This window comes from Lepisosteus oculatus, chromosome 19 (assembly GCF_040954835.1).
Source record: "Lepisosteus oculatus isolate fLepOcu1 chromosome 19, fLepOcu1.hap2, whole genome shotgun sequence".
Classification (NCBI taxonomy): Eukaryota; Metazoa; Chordata; class Actinopteri; order Semionotiformes; family Lepisosteidae; genus Lepisosteus; species Lepisosteus oculatus.
In genome coordinates this window covers 9,948,694-9,969,403 of record NC_090714.1, presented here as the reverse complement: position 1 = coordinate 9,969,403, position 20,710 = coordinate 9,948,694, and the positions used below count along the sequence as shown (strand labels likewise).

General features: G+C 37.5%; 2 protein-coding genes across 2 annotated transcripts in view; both read right to left on the bottom strand.

The window, feature by feature from the left end:
• Window positions 1–3,433, bottom strand: part of foxk1 (forkhead box K1) — a 46,509-nt gene extending 43,076 nt beyond the window's left edge. The window contains exon 1 of the mRNA XM_006637109.3: window positions 2,720–3,433. Coding sequence (XP_006637172.1) covers window positions 2,720–3,120 — 401 coding nt within the window. The 5' untranslated portion in view covers window positions 3,121–3,433. The remainder of the gene's footprint in view (window positions 1–2,719) is intronic.
• A 5,447-nt stretch (window positions 3,434–8,880) lies between these two features.
• Window positions 8,881–20,454, bottom strand: LOC102693837 (cytochrome P450 3A40-like). Its single transcript, XM_015360071.2, has 13 exons — window positions 20,268–20,454; window positions 18,506–18,599; window positions 17,744–17,796; window positions 16,816–16,915; window positions 15,897–16,010; window positions 15,357–15,445; window positions 14,415–14,563; window positions 13,301–13,428; window positions 12,847–12,934; window positions 12,430–12,590; window positions 11,281–11,507; window positions 10,919–11,081; window positions 8,881–10,459 (listed from the first exon to the last, which is right to left on the bottom strand). Exons 1-13 carry the CDS (start codon window positions 20,336–20,338, stop codon window positions 10,367–10,369), a joined length of 1,530 nt encoding a protein of 509 aa, XP_015215557.2. The 5' UTR covers window positions 20,339–20,454; the 3' UTR covers window positions 8,881–10,366.
• Between the last annotated feature and the right edge of the window lie 256 nt (window positions 20,455–20,710).

The following is a 20,710-nucleotide window of genomic DNA, read 5'->3' as shown; positions in this document are numbered from 1 at the left end:
ACAAGTTCACCGTGACTCCTCTAGGTTCCCCTGAACACAGCTGGGTCAGCACCACTAGCAGATGGGCTTGAACCCCCTGCGAAACTGAGACCTCTGTGACTTCATGGGTGCCTGCAGCCTTGCAATTCCCTGACCAAGAGGTACGCCGTTCCTCCAATTGACACTGCCTTCCCGTACAATTACTGCAAATCCCGCTTGTCAAAAAAGAAGCAGTTTGGGCAGGTAGGGGGAAGAAGCTCTTTCCTCACTATCCCGTGTGTGTATAGGGATAGTTACTGCATGCTGAAAAGACAATTCCAATTTAGTTGATATATAAAAAAACCGAAACAGTCACTATATACTAGACAAGTTAGCACAATAATTCCAGTTGTTCTTTGTTGCCACAGTAATGCGACAGGTCTCTAACCATTTCATACACTCTGCAGTGTTAAAAGAATATTTTGTTAACCTTCACATTGCTCTAAACTTCTTTTTACCATGACAAAACATGAAGTAATACCACATTCTTTGCAAGTCAAACATTTTAAACAAAACATCTGACTCTACAATAATTCATTTCAGAAATAATCTTCTACCTGTTCAGACCCATCTTGACAACTTTAGATCTACATAATGCTTAGTGAGCAGATCGTGCGACGAGCACAAAGACTAATAATTAATCAAACAGAACCCGACCTCTACAGTAACTCCTCCAATACCACTTCTAAAAGAATCTGTCCAGTTTCACCATGTGTAGACCCATGGGTTACAATGCCAATATTATCAAGGAATAGAATATTAAAGGCATTATTTTTAAAAAATGTCAAAATTGTATGGGTCAAGATTTGTGTTGTAATGTGTGAATGTGCTGGATAAATTGGATTTTTAATCATCTAATAATGAAGACCAAAGAAGAAGAAAAAATTGTTTTGGTTCCTACTTCCTGAGGCATAGAATGGGTTCTCCTGCTGAGCTGACGAATTGCACAATTGTGCAAAAATGGTTTGATAGTTCAGGGATGCCAGCTCATCTGTTAAGCAGTAACTTAAATTCACTGCAGTATGGACAGACACCCCAAGAAGAAAATTTAAGTGATGGTGACCAACGAACCCAATGAGTATAGCTTTGATCAAATCTTCTGAAATGCAGTTCTACGGTTTAATGTTTTGGTAAATAAACACTTCATCTTAATAACGCACATGAAGGAACTAGTATTTGTTTCTTTGTTTCCTTTATCAGAGATTCGCTGAACCGCCAAGGTCTTCTCGTGCTACAACAGGGAAGTCAGATGAAAAACGTCGGTTGTGATTACAGTTCCACTCCTGTCTCTATCGGTAGACGCTTCAAAATACACTGCAAGGCAAATCTAAAATTTCGGAAAATATTATTCTGAGTGGCGGGGGAGGAAGCAAAACTGAAGGGCATTTCAGTTGTTAGCAGTCGCACGTCTCTTCCTCGGACTCCCTGAGCAAGAGCCCATCTGTTGCTCGTGTGACGTCACGTGTTTATATTCGCGCAGGCATCACAGCAAGAGGCCTATCTACTGAAGTACAAGCCTCACGTGTACGCCAAACGCCAAAGCTTATTTTTGTAACGCTACCTTCGGGATTTATCCTCTCCAAAAATACCGGGGGGAAAAAACGGTAAAAACGATACTTAAAACATCTTCCAAAATGGAAAGTCCAAATTGTATACAATAGAAAGCACATTTAAAAATGCTAAGCATGTTGAAACATGAGGTGTGACGTATTGACAGCCCAGCGCAAACTGATAAGTCTGGGAGAAATCAAAACCAGTACCGATATCTGAAGCATTTTTTTTTTACTTATGCGGCTTTGCAACATATTTGCATGTGTAGCTCGCATTCCAGCGCTTGTTTGCCTAGGTAATACAAACTTTTTTATATTAACCACAGAGGCCGGGCCTTCCTCACAACTAATCTGTAGAAGAGGAAAAACCTGTATTAGCACATGGAAAATAGGTGTGTATGTTATGATAGGACGCCTTACATTCTGCAATAAAAAAATGAAATTTGATTTCACTGTAACAGTTTTGGTTTGAATTTCTTTTATCTGGAAATTGGGTATGCTGTAACACAAGAGGTTAAATTTGGACAGGAACCTCAAGTCGAGCAATTCATATATTGTCAACAACTTTAACAGTACGAAAACCCTCTTTTAAACTTGAGATTGTGCATGTGAGAACGAAATTATGAGGTTTTTTTATAGTAACAAAATAAGTTCAACATTTATCACTGAAATGTCAGTAAAGGAAATCGGTTACTTTACTAACTCAAAGTTATAATTACTTTTAATTATTACCATTTTGAACCTATCCAAGAAATGATACAGCACATTAGCGCAGATTTAAAGTTCTGAAAAACAATATTCAGTAATATCCTACACAATACCAAAAATATCAGAAACGAACTATGTCACTTAGAAAACATTGTTCTTCTTCTTTTGGATGCCTTTTTGTGTTTAACAAATTGCAAACATCTTAGAAAACATGCAGATACAGTATCATGCCAAGGTCAGAATCCAAGGTAAAATAGTTTAAAGTAAATGTCATGTTTATAGGCCTTTATAAGAAGGCATACCACGCTCATGTTTCACGAAATATAATTCACGCATATGGGCAACCGCACTTTTGCAGACTTCGACCACATACTTTTACTTTTCAGTGTTTCCGCGACTTTTAATTACTTAGTATTTAAGCACATCGCTGACTGATTACTTACTCTCTAGGTAGCTGAAGTGGAGGAGCCCCTCTCCTCTGGAACACACCGTCCACGAAAACACCATTCTTTCCCAGACAGCGTAGGTAGAAAAACGGTTCTTCGAAAGTAATCTGCAAGTGTCGCCTGGAGATGAAACTTGAGTGGCCCATGTTGACATCCACGGAGCCGTGCGAGGAGTTCCGGCCCACGGTCACCGTCCTCTGCCGCATCACAAACTCGAAGTCCCTGCCTTCCAGGCGGGCTAGGGCCCTCGGAGGAGAAGAGAGGGGAATGGGTGTGATCCCAACCGGATTCGAGGAAAGCGGGTACACGGGTGGTACCGCCACTCGGACCGGGCTGCAAGGTGCAGACTTCAGTGCCAGCAAGGCCCGGGCACCGGTATCGTCCCCTAAATCAGCCATATTCTTGTCGGAAAACACACCGGGAATTGCAGCGCTACCACCAGGAGAAACTCACTGTTGCTGCTGGAGGAAAAGATGAAACATGGATCGGGTTACTGCAAACACCCGCGGCGGAGTATTAGGATTAGGAACCAGCGGAAGTCTGCTTCTCAGTTCCTGCACAGATAGTGTCACCACCATCGCACAAACGCAACAAATAATCAGAGCTATCCATTGTTTACACAGTAAATTGCAATATTGTCTTGGCTGAAAAAGTCACCAATTCAACTGATTATAATAGTTCAGGTGGGTAGCTGCGTCAGCATGCGTAGGCTGCAAAGGAACAAGTAATAGGTTTATTCCATGCTGAAAAAAAGAAGAGAACACAACGTTTCGGCCGTGGAGCCTTCTTCAGGCTGAAGAAGGCTCCACGGCCGAAACGTTGTGTTCTCTTTCTTCTTTTTTTTCAGCATGGAATAAACCTATTGATTATAATAGTGGCATACTACGGGCTTATTAACTGCAAGTTAATTATTAATGTTCATTAACCCGTCCATTAAAAAAATCTCTCCGAACAAAAGTACCTAAAAGATCAATAGCCCCTGTACGAATTTTATTTACTTAAATATAAGTTTGTTTTTCTTTTAAGTTGCACAGTCTATTAAGAGTTAATTTTATTGTAGTTCCAGGAACCGGACAGCACGTGCATTACATGTGGCATAACTTTGATTACAACGAAAAAACAACAATTTTACCGCGATATATTATTAAATTCTGGTGATTCGTTGTAGGATTTCAATTCCACCTTTTTTGCTTTGAGAAAAAGGAGATTTAAAACCACGCAGTGTAGTTTTCGGAGTTCTACTTTTTCAACGTGACTTTGACGGTGACGTCAGTGCAACTGTAACCCGTCTACTGCTTCACTGTTTATAAACACGAAAGGTACAAGAGAAGTGAAAAATCCGGAAAGTGGATTTCCTTGGTGGTGGACCTGGCATCAAAAAGAAACCGCTAAGAAGTCATTTGTTTTTTTTACTGCGCCTTTCTTACATAATTCACACTAGACCTGTGCACTTGAACTCGGCAGTTAAAAGAAATATTTTAATGGATAACTCAAATTAACGCACACAGAGATGCACAGAAAAGCACAGAGGAGTCCGCAAGGTGTCAGTATATACACTCTCAAGAAAAAACGGCTTTGTGGAACATTTGAAAGGTATCAAATTCGCCTGGTATTCACAATATTGTTTCTACAAATCAAAGGGGAAAGAGAGCACGAACCGTAAATGCATAGCTGCCCTTTTGAAAAAGACCCTCAGGATCTTTCAATTGTTTTAAAGACTCGGTGTTTTGGAACCATAGTTTGAAAAGATTTCACTATGAATAAACTTTTCAGCATAAATAATGTAAAACCTACATGACATGAGTTTAACAATCTAGTCACTCTAATAACGCAGTACACTATTATATCCAGTCCTACTTATGTCGTGCAGGAATTTTAAACAATTAAACTTAATTCCTTCCAATTAATACCAGCAACGTTCATGAAAACTGCTGTATTTTTTTCTGATTCTACAACGCGTGGCTATTGAAGTGAAGATCAACAATATCTAGACAATTATACGGATTTTACAGTGAGAAGACTTTTGTGTGCTGACATAGAATTAGCATATTGTCCCTACCAATACTTTCGCTATATACTGAATACAAGAATGAAAACTCGAGGTTCTCTTTTCAGCATGGAATAAACCTATTACTTGTTCCTTTGCAGCCTACGCAGCTACCACCAGAACTACTACTTATTAGACAATAATTGGTTTGGTTTTGTCATTATTTTTTTGGATGAATGCACACTTTTTTTTTTAACATGAAGCACTTCTAGCACCTGTAACACGAACAGGTATGCATCTTCTATGCTTTATTTAATAAAATTTATAAACTAAATTTTGGACTCAAGTTCCAAGTTCCTGCATTTTCTAGTATGAACAAATATGTCTGCATTGTCATTATATTGTTTTTTTTTGCTATATTTTCATGTGCTATTAACGCTGGGCATTATATTGTAACGCTTACGGCCGACAAGCAGTGTGTAAGAGCCGGCGTACCAGAGCGGGTGACGTCACCGCCCTTCCCTGTGATAGCAGGACCACAGCTACTGGGCTGTAGAGAGATCTCTCTTTAGCTCACGGGGCTAGGTCGCTGCAGAGAGACGCGGAAGTCCCGGGTTCGAGCCCCGGACGGTGCAGGGGCCGACCTAATGCGGCAAGGGCGCCCGCCTGAGCCCCCGTTGCGTTACAATATGTTTTCCATTAGAGGCATAGAAATTCATAAATATGAACTTAACAAAAGTCTATATGGGAGTTGATTTTCAGAAACTAGCAGTTTGTCCGTTGTTTTTAGCCTGTGTAAGTTAAGGAACTCGCAATGAAGACATATGTGGATCCTGTGCGAGCAGGAGTAGGTAATGTCGAGGCAGGCAAACAATCCGGAACGTCAGGCAAGATCGTGGTCAAAAGGAGAAAGGTGATTCGAAATCCAGGAAGAACAAATAGAGGCAAACAATCCGAATCGAAAGGCAAGGACCAAAGTCGAGAGGCAAAAGGGGAGTTTAGTATCCAGGAGAATACGCAGTACAGAATAAACACCAGGTAGCGCTCGCAAAGAGTAGACTCAATACCGAGCAACAAGAAGTGGGTTTGAATGGCTTAAAACTGCAGCCTGCCGCACGTTAGGGCGTCTGGTGCCGAGTTAACACGTGCGGCAGCGCTTGTAATCATCGCCCCGCTGCTAGCACTTGTTAGCTCTTTTGGGGGCTGGTCTGGGCAGGTTGGCGGTCCTGACAGTAAGGGGCAGCTTCGTTTCTCTACCCCTGTTTTAAAATGTTTCAGCTTTAAACTTGAAAACAAAATGCAAGTTATACGAGACTATCCAGGCAAATAAGAAAAATAAGTGTATTAATTACTGTGCATCTTCACTAATCACATGCAATTGAATCTAGATTATTTTTCTGAAGCCAATGCATTGCTAGACATGTAGTTCATTTCTATCCAGTCTTTGAATGTAATTAGCCTGTGTATATGTTTCTGTACATGAAATACAAATGCTGGGTGCTGTATTCTTTTTCTTCTTACAATATAGTGTAAATAAGCACCAGGGTCATACCCTCAGGTTCATGAAGAGGGAGTTACATTCCTTGACCAAGGCTGTTTTGATTATTCCCAAGTCTGCAGCAGCCTGTATGGGCATCCTGCCATGGTAAATGCTACAGGAAGTGAAACAGGAAAACAAAGTGAGGCCAAAAGTTCACACAAGTTTTGACATCTGGAGACAAGCGATGAATAAGGATTTGTGTTAAATGGAAAGATGATCTGAAAAATGCAAGTATTATATCAGTCCTAAAACATTCTCAAAGATTGAAATCAAATACCATGCCGAAATATTGTAGTCTTTTGTTTTGGTTTAGTTAAGAATGATCGTTTTTTTTTAAACTCAAAAACCGCTTCACAGAACCCCTCTGCCTGTGAAAAATATTTAGACTCAGGAGCAAACCTTCGGTGAACAGTTGCTGTTGTCTCAATGTGGAAAAAAATTTTACTGCTGGGAAAGAGGAAAATGTAAATAATACAAAAAAGTACCTCAAATACAAAAGAGACTGTAATGCTGTTTTTAAAACAAAGAAACCCAGGACCATTCTCTGCAATATTGAAATTTGAGACATAGTTTTAGCATTTCTTTATATACCACATAAGACAACAAAAACAGCTTGCTCAAATATTTTTAGTCCAAAATTGGCTTTATAAGGCGACGTAAAACAAAAATGCACATTGTGTGTGAATTATTATTTGATGACCTGTGCTGTATAGTATACAGTAATGTTAGGACTTGCACCCCATAACATGTAATACATATTGCCCTGCAACCCACTGAAGCTCAGCAGTACCTGGATGGGAGACGTCCTGGGAAAAACTAAGGTTGCTGCTGGAAGAGGTATTAAAGGGGCCAATAGGGGGTGTTCACCCTGTGGTCTGTGTGGGTTCAAATGCCCCAGTATAGTAACGGGGACACTATACTGTAGAAAGCGCTCTGTCCTTTGGATGAGATGTAAAACCAAGGCTCTGGCTTTCTGTTGTCATTAAAATCCAAGGGTGTTTGTTGAAAAGAGTTACCCCGTCATCCTGGCCAAGTTTCCCATTGGCCCTTACCAATCATGGCATCCTAAGTATCCCATCTATTAACTGACTTCATCACTCTGTTCTCCTCCTCACTGATAGTTGATGTGTGGTGAGCATTCTGGCGCACTATGGCTGCTGTCGCATCATCCAGGTGGGGCTGCACATTGGTGGTGGTGGAGGGGAGTCCCCATTACCTGTAAAGCATTTTGAGTGGAGTGTCCAGAAAACCACTGTATAAGTACAAGCAATTATTATTAATCATCATCATCACCATCCTACATCATACTACGTCTATTGTCCATGATCCACACTTCTTTTAACAACATCTGCTGACCAGATTACTGTAGCTCTGCCCTTTTGGACTTCCTTTCCTTCTTGTTTATTATTTAATTAAATTAAGTTTATTTTTTGTTTAGTACCTTTCACATGTTGACACAGAGTGCTTTCACAGTTATACAATACAATAAACTAAATAAAACAAGTGTAAGTGGATGTTGTTTAGGGTATCACTGAGTAGCACTGTAACCATCTCACTGGTGCTGTGCAGCCCAGTATCCAATGCAATATTATTACATGAACAGACTAACATTAAACATTAGTGAACATTAAAATTAGTATTAATATTTTACGTCATTGATTGTGAGTTGACTTGAATAAAGACTTCAGCCAATAAAATAATACAAATCAGTTTTGTTCAGCATTTTTATATAAAGTATCTTTTATATCAAGTATCAAGCATTTATGCCCAGTATCTTTTTTAATCTTTTTAAATATCAAGTGTCTTTTTATATCAAGTCTCACTATTTTATTATTCTTTTTTTCAGGTTGTTGCAAAAGTGATATTTAAAGATTTAAAGATTTGCATGGTAACTGGGTGTGTTAGACTACACAACAGAACTAAGTGATGTTGTTATTGTATAACATTTACGAGTCAGGAGATTTTTCAACAAATGTGACTGTAGGATACTAATTAAATAATGGTTGTAGAGCAAAAAAGGAAATTTAAATTGTGATTAATTAGGCAACTTAAATTAAACTGTGCCTAAATGTTTAATTTCTATTACCAATACATTCTCAGGAATAATGCTGTAATGTGAGTTATTAGTGTAAAACCCTCACTTTAGACATATAGTGTGGAGCTTGAAAAGGGACTTGTTGAGGCATGTTTTATATGCTTGTAAAAGGAGAACACAGACTCGTTTTCTGTTGCGTGACAAGACGTCTCTATACCTGATAAGGTATCAGGGCTTTATTATATGTAAAAGGTTATGAATCCTCTCTTTCCTGCTGAGCCTTATCATTACGGCACTAAGAGCTGAGGAATACTTGCCAGGGCATAATACAGCTAGACCTTTTAACAAAGTAGCTCCCTACAGGATTGATTAAAATACCTAGAAGGCTTTAGTAGTTTATGTATCAAAATGCAATAATTGCTTTTCTTGCAATCACAACCTGTGGTATTCCAGCTGGACACAAAGAAAATCACAATATATATACAAACAGTATTCTACATGTGAAAATGAATTTAGGAAACACTACCCTAGCATTACACTGCTATTACTTTCTTTATCAGCTTTTGCCTTCAAGTTATACAACTGCAGACAAGTGGTAAAGTACCATGTTTTATTTGTGAACAAAATGTGTACACTCAACGCAAACAAAAAAACAAGGTAGTATGCTTCTGGTTTAAACTATTAGGCAAAGGCTTATGTAAAAAGTAGGTAAAAAAATAGTTTTGGCTCAACCCACTTTATTAGGGAGCACTCCTTTGGCCCTAAGACTAGGAGGCTAAAAACCAATTTAGAGAGAGGAATTAATCAAACTGTAGCTGCAAGATGGAGATGGGGTAGAAGTGGGAGGCATGAGACAAATGTGAAATTATATATAGTATTTAGTACTGGACATAGTATATACAGTAGCTAATTTCAGTAATGATTATGATTTGGAACTGCTGAGTGCGTCTGACTTCTTGTCATTATTCCTACAATACTTCAGTTAATAACTTCCATACTAAATTTAAGGCATTAAAATCTTCATACAGAAAGCAAGCATTTCCAAGGTTTTATCAGTGATAAATGGATACAGAGAAAGAAGAATTTGAACTATATTTTTTTAATTTCTTAATATATTCCTTTAAAAAGTGAAGTTTTAGTCCTAGGGCCAGGGGGCTACTGTCACTATCCCTAACTCTCCTCTTAAGGGCGCTCCAGCCCTTCCTCGTTCTGCCTCATTCCCTGCACCTGTTCCTTATTCCAGCCCCTTTTCAGTTCCCCCTTAAAAGCCAGACGCAGACGATAATTGGGGCTCTACACTGACTCCCGGTTCATGTGAGCCCAGGTCCTGATACGTCTGGCTCTGTTATGTTTTTAACTTTCTGTTCCTGTTTCCCCTGCCGGTCCCGACCCAGTTCCCGTTTTTAATCTCCTGGATGGATCGCCTGGTCATGGATTTATGCTTGTGTTTTGGATTCCCCGTTTGGACTTCTTCCTGGATTGTTTGCCCCGGACTCACTCCCCCTGGACACCTACGCACCAAGGACACGCCCCCTGTCTCCATTTCCGTCTCCTGCATGACTTTTCCCCAGTGTTTCCTTACTTCTCTGGATTGTGTCATCTGCATAGGGCCCGGAAAGAACTGTTCCGTGACAGCTGCCATTTAACCAAGTGGATTAAACCAAAACTGTCCTACCTAAAAATGACATGTGGATGTCTGTATCTCAGTAAGATGAAACATTATATAATTAGATGGTTTTCAAAATTTAAAGGAATACAGAGAAAAAACCTACTACTACCTTCTCTATACTGTATCTAACCAAAAACAAATACAAGGCACTGATTGTATGGTGTATATGGTTTTACAGCACTGTTTTCTACCAGGCTAAAAATTTTGAAACAAATTTATCTAAAAAACTAATCTTGGTTCATTTTCTCATTGAAATGTTTATAAAATGTATATATTTGTCATTTATTTTTTCTGTAGAAACCTTTTGTAATAAAAAAGCTGATTTCTTTCCAAAATTCTCTGATTATTCTGTCACGTCTGTTATTAATTATTTAAACTGCTGATCAGATGCCAGAGAAGGTGATACTGGCTGGTTATTCCTCGAGGTGTAGAGTGCGAGGGACAAGCTTCAGCGTTATGGGTCTTTTGGGTGCGATGAATCCTTGATTATCCAGTTCAAGTGGGATCTGAGGAAACATTATTGAAAGTCATAAATTGCTATAATCCTTTCCAAATTGCTCTTTTACAGGAGTGACATTTCTTCATACTGTATGTTAAATTACACTTTACAAGAAAAAGGTTTACAAATCAGTAGTTTTGTATTCAAATGTATATAATAACTTAAAGACAGTGAATTGAGGAATTAAATACACACAACAAACTTCAGACAATTAGATTAAGGGTGCATACATTATGACAAACTACAATTATTTGATTTTAATATGATTCTCCATTGTTTACACATGTAAATATTATAAATACAATCTTTAAAAAATAACCCTTAAGCATTTATATGAAGAACACCAACTTTACATAAATGTTAATAAGTTATTTGCAGACATAAAAGATTGTGCTCAAGAACACATTTTAAATAAGAAGGGAATTAAAGAGGTTAAAAACATTTCAGTTATTTTGGCCAATCTCACCTCAGTTTCCTTGCAGGTTACAATGTTGAAATTCTGAAGTATCTGCACTATTGCCATTTTCATGACAATGATGGCAAACCTCATTCCAATACAATTCCGAGGTCCAGCTCCAAATGGCAGATAGGCATATGGGTCTATGCTTTCTTTGTTTTCCTTGCTAAACCTAAAAAAAAATGCGAAAAGCTGAGTGAACAGTTTTTAAATCTGTTTAAACAGATCACTCAGATGGAAGGATATAATGCAGATTTGTTTATATCTACACAGACTAAAGAGACCTGTTTTCTATTTTATATAGAGACCATATTTTGTCCACCCATAGTTGCATCACAATTCAGGTATATATAGTGTCTAAGCAACTTTACCTCTCAGGTTTGAAGACTTCAGGTTCTGGCCAGTGCTCAGGGTCACGGTGCAGAGCATATGATGGAATCATGATGACCATTCCCTTGGGGATGGTCACCCCATTGATCTCAATCGTTTTCTTACAAACCCTTTCCACTCGCCCTGCTGGGGGATACAGCCTGAGAGACTCATTCAGTGCCATGTCCAAGTATTCCATCTGCATCAGTGCCTCATATGTCACTGGAGACTACCAAGAGCACAAACAGGAAAGGATAATTGATCATTTACTTGATCATTCAATAGGTGCTTCTTAATTGTTCACTAAGAAATGCCCAACCTATTGTTTTTTTTTATTTCTTGGCTAAATGTGTGGTCATAATTCAATATACTGTAGAAAGTATAATCTGGAAATTGTAGTCTTAACATATTTAAGATGGGTGTAAGATCTACAATGCCTTTAATAATAATAATTGCTTACACTTATATAGCACTTTTCTGGACACTCCACTCAAGCACTTTACAGGTAATGGGAACTCCCCTTCACCACCACCAATGTGCAGCATCCACCTGGATGATGCAAGAGCAGCCATAGTGTAGCAGAACGCTCACCACATATCAGCTATCAGTGGGGAGGAGAGCAGTGTAATGAAGCCAATTTATAAATGGGGATTATTAGGACGCCATGATTGGTAAGTGCCACTGGGAAATTTGGCCAGGACGCCAAGGTTACACCTCTACTCTTTTCTAGAAACAACCTGGGATTTTTAATGACCACAGAGAATCAGGACCTCGGTTTTACGTGTCATCCAAAGGACGGTGCCTGTTTACAGTATAGTGTCCCCGTCACTATACTGGGGCATTAGGACCCACGTGGATCGCAAGGTGAGCGCCCCCTGCTGGCCCCACTAACACATCTTCCAGCAGCAACCTTAGTTTTTTCCCAGGAGGTCTCCTATCCAGGTAATGGTCAGGCTCACACCTGCTTAACTTCAGTGGGTTGCCAGTTGTGAAGTGCAGTGATATGGCTGCTTTATTTAGATAAAATTACAGTACTTGACATCTTCATTTTATGCATTTTGTTATTTCCTGATACATGGAATTATTTTCTTGGCCTAGAAACACAAACTTAACCAAATTAATATAGAATGAGTTGAGTAAAACTGTCTCACCTTGTTTGGAAAAACTTCATCAACCTCTTTTTGAAGTTTCTTCAAGGCATCTGGGTTAGTTGCTAGATTGTAAGCCAAGAATGAAAGAGTTGAGCTTGTAGTTTCGTAGCCGGCAAAAATGAACAGCATGGACTGAGACAGGATCTCGTGGTCTGTCAGACCTGCAGAGAAAAGGTGAAGAAAATGAAGACAGACAGAACTGAAACACAATTTAGCATTTCATTTAAACAACATCAGGAGTCTGTAAATATCATCGCAGCCATAACAAAGATAGTAAAATTGAAACCTAAAACTGAGGGAGAAATGTTTCCATACATCAGAAAACATCTCATAAAATGATAACATGATTCAGAGAAGCAGATGTCTTAATTTGAGATTATTGAGTGTAACACATTTCTGGCCAAGTTTACACTGTACCTTTAGGTGGCTTTTCTCCTTCCTTGGTCTCAGTTGCTTCATCTGGTATTTGTGAATCCACCATCAACTGCAAGAAATCCACTCGATTCTAAAAGAAAAGGCCCATGAAAATGTTAAAGACAATAATATTAAGTCTTAAAATCAAACAGTTGAAAGTATCATTTACAGGATTTATTATTAAAATGTTTAATTTAATAACTGCATTAAATCAAAGTCCATCACACCAGCACATTTCATTTAAACCACAGAGGCAGCATACTTGAATGACCCACTGAAGGATATCGCCACATTCTGGGTTTTCACTTCATTTTCACTTTAAAGGTGGAACAAATGATATGATTGACAAAAACACACAGAAATTGTTTTTATTTTTTAGTGTTGTTATTAAGATGTTAATAAGCATAAAATAAATTGAAATGGCAGCCAACATATTTGTTTTATTTTTGGCACTTACACTGTGAACATTTTTTTGACGATCAGCCTTTATTTTCCGAAGAGAGTCATAGAAAAAGGTCATTACTGAGCGAGGAAAAAGAGTAACCTCTAGTTTTTCCAGCAATGGGGTAAGGGAAGGGAAGAGACCTAAACAAAAAAAAGTAGATGTTTGAGTAAAATAATAATAATAATATCATTTTAACAACCCTTTACAATTTCTTGCATTAGGAATTATCTTTTTGCATACCCCAGCTTGCTCTCCATGAGACACACAGATAGGGAGAGAGCCTGGGTTCAGAGCACAGGGTCTGCCATTGTACAGCACCCCTGGAGCACTTGGGGTTAAGGACCTTGCTCAGGGGCCCAACAGAGAAGGAATTCCTCAGCCGGCCACAGGATTTTAACCAACAACCTTCAAGCCATAGGCACAGATCCTTAGCCACAGAGCCACCGCTCTGTTGAGAGTCAACCCATCAATATCATTTTCAATATGGACTGGGCAGACATGTGGTAAATTACATTTTTGATCAGTTAGTGCTCACTGAGAGTAGGAACATACACATATTGCAGGGATTCAGAACTTCAAGATACTGTACTACACCCAAATTGGATGTGCTGTTTATTTAGTTTGTTTTTGTCCTTCTCAATCTAATGTGGGGAAGCAAAGCATGATTGCATATATTGTAAGAACCACAGAATTTAAAAGCTGGACAGTGATGCTTAAGATTTAGAATGCACTAAGATCTCACGTAGAACACTGTGGTCAGTTCTGGGCACCATAATTCAAAATATGTTCCCTTTATTTTGATTTGGAGATTGACAAACAGCATATCTTTTAGACAAAGTCAAGTTAGTCATTTCAGGCATCACACATTTCCAAATTATTTCAATGCATATTTGAAAAAAAGGTGATTTTTTAAGTCTCCAGTCACCTTTTGCTTATTTTTATTCTCTGACCCATCCCTTTCTGTCTCCGATTCCTGCCTTCTTCTTTACGCACCCAAGGAAGGCTACACACCCAAAATGTGTATTTTATCTTTTTGTTTGTACTTTTCACTATAGAATTTACTATACTGTTGTTTGTTGCTTTGTTGACAGCTTCCAACTCTACAATGTAAGAAATAGAGACTTACTTATAATTATAAGAAGAGGGTGTAAAAAGTTGAATTTGAGCATTTTCTTGATATTGGCCACAAAGGGGTCATCAGGGTTGTTGAGAGAGTCAATGTTGACACTGAAAGCTGTGCTGGTAACAACATCCATGCTGTATGGACCAAAGAATCTAAAACAGAATAATTTTTTGTAGCAAAACATGAGCATCTAATTTTTTTTGTTTTTAACTGAACCCTCCCCTTAACTAAATTTTAAAAAACATCCCCTATCAGTTTAAAAGCCCAATCATTTTAGCATTACTTAAACCTGCTTGGGAAGAATATGCCCTCAGATCCTGACCTAACAATCTTTGGTTCCCCAGAGCCAGCTTTCAAACTAACAAAGGAAGAACAATCAGCACCGATTGTTCGGAATGGTTGTGGAAAAAAAACACCTAGTCATTAATACCTAGTTTCAGGAGCTGCCTCAAAAAGATGATCTCCACAATCCACAACAGGACAAGCACTGTAAAGTGGTTTTATAGGCTCCAGAGTCCCTTTCATGAAGGTTTTGAAAAAGACCATGATTTTTTTACACATTCAAATAGTCTATTAACACCTTTATCATGGAATTCATTTATTTTCTTATTTCAACAAGAAAACTAAAAAGGTAAAAGCAAGTGTGAGATATTTTTCTTTGTCCAGCTGTTTGTTTTTCTGTGCTGTTTTTTATGTTTCTTAGTTTTTGTAAGTCTTGTTTAAATTTTCAAAATTTCTTAAAATAAGAAATTCCTTTCACGCAGTACGGCACTAGATGTCATTATAGCATAAATTCTTATAGGTTTGATTACTGTCATGAAAAACAAATTAACGTACAGACATTAACTTATGTATGGTTGACATGGAGTGACATTCAGACATGTATGCCTATATAGATACAGTATCTGTATATATCTGTAATACCACCATATGGTCCTTACTTACTCTTTCATTTGTACTGGTTCATTTCTGTCAGATTTCTTCTGTAGACTTTGTACCAAGATTTTGGCATAGTGAGTCATGATTGGAAACATCTGTAAAAAATTTTAAGGATTCAGTACAACAAGGAAATGTTTTACTCTTGAACATACAATATACAACAGCACTGTTTGTACGGTTATACCCCAAACAGCATTATTATTCTTTTCAAAGTGAGAATAATGTAAAGTGTTTTGTTTTTATGTGCTACTCAAACATAGTTTGTTTGATGAAAGTTACCACACTTTGGACAGACTGAATCCCATGTCAATCAGGTTTGCAGCTTTATAATGTAAAATCTTTGTGAACAAAGAACAAAGCCAATGGCAACACAAATAAAACACTAACAATTAAACAAAATGAGTTACTAAATAAACATAACCTCTTGGTATTTTATTAAAGTTTTATAATCAAGCAAGAAATTCAATTTGTATACCATGTAATTAATATGATACCTGTTCACACAGCCATATTATGGAATTGGACTGCACTTAACACAACACTGACCTCTTTCAATCGTCCACTGGTAAAGGATGGGGAGAGGACACTGCGCATCCTCTTCCATTCTTCATCTTCAACAATAGACAGGGCATCATAGAGTGGACCATTCAGACCGAAATTCTAACCAGACAACAGATATATCACTGGAAACATGTTGCATTTGTCTGTGGAAAGAACTGAGCAAATACTGTAATTTCTTCCAATTTATTCATGAAACATTACTTATCTGACACGTTTTTAACAAAAACATTCATAGACCAAGATTCAATTCCACATACTGTATATATAGTAGTAATCGGAAGGCAGGTTTAGACAAGAGGTCACATTTTGTCTGAACTTCATTCCCCAGAAAGTAGCAAAAAATGAACTACTGCCCTTTGTCTCCTGACCAAATGGAGAAAGATAACTGGCCAGGTAAAAAAAACAAAAAATCAGAAAATGGAAGGATCCATTCCAGCATTTCCCGATTAGGAAAGAGAATAGGACCTCTGTACTCAGTACCAGAGTGAAGAAGGAAGCTACTGACAGACCCATGTGTAATGAAATCTGCAAGATCGGGTATTTGGTTTTCATGTCATAAGCAGCTTAACTGCCTAGGTATTATTAGGAAGAACTATGCAAGAGAGACTACAGAAAACAGGAGCTTGACAAGAATTACATTTTTGTTTGCTTTGTCTTTTGTGTTCTCTGTACTGTGAATAAAAAGTTTTGTGTTGTACTGGATTGCAATTTCCTGGTGTTTTGTGCTCAGGACACACTTAATAGAAGTGTACTAGAAGTGTAGTGATATTCTTCCAAGCCCTGTAAGGTAATTAATTGTATTAATTAAAACAGGTGGATATGTACAGTATGAGAGTGCTCAGCTTTGCTTCCCAAAGCTTTCATAATGGCTGAAGTAGAAAAGGTGATAAGTAGTGGGACTTACCCTTCTATTAGTAAAGAGGCTATAGCACTCCTTGACCAGAATTGTCTTGATCATTGCAGTGTCCATTATGGACATTACTGGCTGCCTGCCATCATAAAACCTACAGAGGAAAACAAAATAAACAATCTAGGACTTTAAAAAATCTGCTTTTTCCATTTTACAGATTTCCTTTAAAAGTTTAAATCTCACTTATCAAAAACTGCATTGTAAAAAATATTGGGGGGAGTCTTGTGTCAGTATTTTCAGTATTTGCAGCAAACAAGTAACCAGACAACCTTCAGAGAAAAAAAAACTGGTCATTCGGACCTACATACTGTACCTGCAGGTTTTCATTTCAGCTCTCAGTTCTGTAATTGTACCTGTAATTTACTCAACAGGATTCATTTGAACTCTTTATTTACTTCCAGTTCTTAAATATGTTGGAGGTTTTAACTAAAGCATTTGATAAGTCATCCACGATTTCCAGATTTTATGAACTTGTCGAGAAACATTAATTAAATTGATTTAAACCAAGTTTTATTATAGACTCAAAGTAAAGAGCTCAGCTGGAATGAAACCCAACAGGAGCATGGTCCCCCAGGACTAGTTAGGAACTCCTACCTTTAAAAACCATTGACAGTGAGGGACTGAAGGTGATCCCAACACTATTTTTTCATTGGAAATCTGTTTTCCTTCTGCATCAGTGAACGCAGTAATAAACTATGGAATCTGCTCATGTAATTCTTAACTCTGAAGAGAAGGACGGCTCATCATTAAGCACTGTGAGATCGACGGACAACATCTGTTTCCCTTCTGTGATTAAATATGTAATTATAAATGTACTAGGGTAGCACAGTAGGTAAGTAAAAACATGGTGACATCCCTGACAAGTATGGTCAGTCTGTGGACTGCAAAAACCTCCAGGCTTATCCACATTTACGAAACTCACCCCCACAATTTTCCATATTTCTTGAAGCAGTTCATGTCAAAGTTGTGGATACCCTAGAAAAGATGTTTTATAATTACATTTGTTCCTTATACAGTGAGAAAAGAAGAAATAATTTGTTCTTAATGGCATGATAGAGAGAGAGCCTTTTTTATCCCCGGGGGGGTGAGTTGTTTTACAGCAACAGACTTGGTGTACAGATGGACAGAAAAAAAGAACAACAATAACAACAATATACATATATATTTGCATAGGAAGTCAAGTGTCAACAATATGGCTACAGGTAATAATTAGAACTAAAATCTGGAGTCAGTTTCTGCGTTCTGATGGGATTAACTGGAAATTATTAAACAAGGGGTGTGAAGGATTGTCACAGATGGATTTTGCTTTTCACAAAACATGTGTATGATAGATGGAGGAGAGGGCTGGAAGATCAGCACCAATGACCTTTTGACATATTTTCACAAGAATGCCCAGTTTGTTCTTGCTTCTCAAATTCAGGTTGCCAAACCAGCAGATCAGGGTAAAGGTTAGAACAGATTCAACGAAGGACCGATAAAACAAAATGAACAATGAATCATCAACCTTAAGATACTTAAGTTTCCTTCCTTCCTTCCTTAAGATACCAAAAAACATAGAATCCATAATATGTAAGTGAAGTCACTCATTTTGGTATTCATGCAATCATGCACAATAATTAATTTAACATTTAACTAATTTTCACTTACCTAGCCAGCAAAACACTGCACATACAATATAGCTCACCTTTCTGTATTCAAGAAATGTTCCAAAAAAGGGGAGAGGCTTAGGTCCGGGAACAGCAATGTTTTTGAAGGTTCCATATGGCCAATACCCATATCTTACATTTCAAAAGAAAAGGCACATGTTAAAATCAAAGCAGTCATCTCAAAGGGGACAGAGGCATAAATAAAAAGTGCCGTTTCAAAGTTGTGAAGTAGTCAGCACTTCTCACACTCACCTGAACATACTGTAAGACACAAGTACAATATGCTGACATCATCAGTTTGGCTGAAACATGCACAGTACATACTTGAAGTAGTCTTTACTGTTTTTTAAAGAAAATGAATATACTCTGAAATGAAGGGAATGGTTTTACATTGTTCTAAACTGTGTGCAGACTAATTTTTTTCTGTTAAAGTAACTCATATAATTATAAATACTCATATAATGTATTTTAGTAACAACTCATATCTAAAAGGCTAATGATTTGTAATGATCATGAAGACGTCCATGTTTCTCCCTATTTTTCATTATAATAGAATCCTGTTAATGAATCCTGTATGTATCAAATGAAGGAAACCAGACTGTGAAGTACACACTTTGCCTTCAGCACAGATTAAAATAATATATTTGGATGAAGGCTAAAGAAGAAGACTTTCCATAAAAAATAAGAGCAACAATACCTGACATACAGGGTTTATTTTAACTAACTGAAAGCAGTTTACTAACTGGATAGTTCAGTGAATAATGTGCAGCTGTGTGCTAAATCAACAAGTTTGTTTGTTTAATTTAATGATTAATTTGTAAATGTAAATTAAATTTGATCATTTAAATATAAACTTCCACTCCAAGAAACATAAATATGAAATAATATATAAACACACACATATATATATACACATTTTTAGGATGTGTTATATGTTATATATTATATTCTTTTTTGCAGGGTGGAGAGGTGAGTGGGTGTATGTTTTGTTTTATAATTGGGTTGTGCATTCTTCTTTTTGGACTTTGTCCATTGTTTATAATTATGGAAAACGTTTTATCTTAATAAAAAACAATTATAAAACATCTGCAAGCTGGTTGCTAATTAACCTACAGTGACCAATGCTATCACCTTTTCAGCCTTACTGTTTGTTTGATATGAAACCTGTGTAACAAATTCAAGAAAGTTTTTCTGTTGGTGTTTTCCCCTTTTATTTCAGAGGGCAGGCATTCAGTACAACACGAGACTTGGTGCTTATATCTGAACTGTGAACCACTACGGCTTGACATACTGTATGCTTTTGATGTTGATATGTTACCTCCTACAGGTACGTTTAACAAGTTTGTGTTAATGCTGAAAAACACTAGGATGAAGACAGTATACACATACTACTTATTACAATATACACAAATTCAAAAAATGAACTTCAATAATGAGCAAACTCGCAAATCGTAAAACGTAATTCTTACAGTGTCGAACAACTAGAGCGATAAGTAAAATGTAAGCAACAAAAAATTAACCGTCGTTTTTATTTACTATATGGACAGAATAGAAATGTCACTTTTTATGTGAGGTCCCGCACAGTATTTATGAAGACATATCGATTTAATAAACGTTTAACGCACAACTTACCCATGAATTTATTTAGGTTTTAGAGCAACATTAAAAAGTAATGTTCCTTCTTAAACTGACCGACAAATAACGTAGCCAAGCGGCAGCCCTCCTCGATATACTTAAACATTTAATGCAAAACCGCAGACAAAAAAAAATCCTGAACGAAATAGTGGTGACAATACTCACACGATCAGCAAGGTTAGAAGCAAAACAAGCAGAGCCCAGGTCTCTGTTGAAAAAGATGGAAAGTAGCTCATATTTGTTTTATTTTAAGTCTTTTTTAACTGTTGTTGATACGGTATTTTCGTCTTCGCGTGATTTTCAGTCGCTGTTGGGACTATTTAAACCTTCTGAGATATGTGTCATTTGAGGTGGGGCTTGACAGAAAAAATAGGTGATAGGTTTCCTTTTATCCCTTACTTATCCTTTTACGCCACTCCATGGCAACTAACTTCAGATCTAGATTCGCAGGTTTTATAACAATACATTAATTATTCTCCTCTAATATTCTGAACCACCCGATTCCCTTTAATAGGACTTTTTATTCAGGTATAGTTTTTCTTCATTTATTTGTAAGTGTAAAAGAGGTATGGCAGTGGTTGTGTTTTCTTTCGCCTTACGTTACAGTA

Excerpts from the sequence above, each read along its gene's own strand:
- LOC102693837 (XM_015360071.2), bottom strand. The coding sequence starts at position 20,338 with ATGAGCTACTTTCCATCTTTTTCAACAGAGACCTGGGCTCTGCTTGTT. Across the intron at positions 11,082-11,280 it reads GAAGTCTTCAAACCTGAGAG|GTTTAGCAAGGAAAACAAAG; the intron begins GTAAAGTTGCTT and ends ATTTTTTTTTAG. Across the intron at positions 10,460-10,918 it reads TAACCTGCAAGGAAACTGAG|ATCCCACTTGAACTGGATAA; the intron begins GTGAGATTGGCC and ends ATGTTTCCTCAG.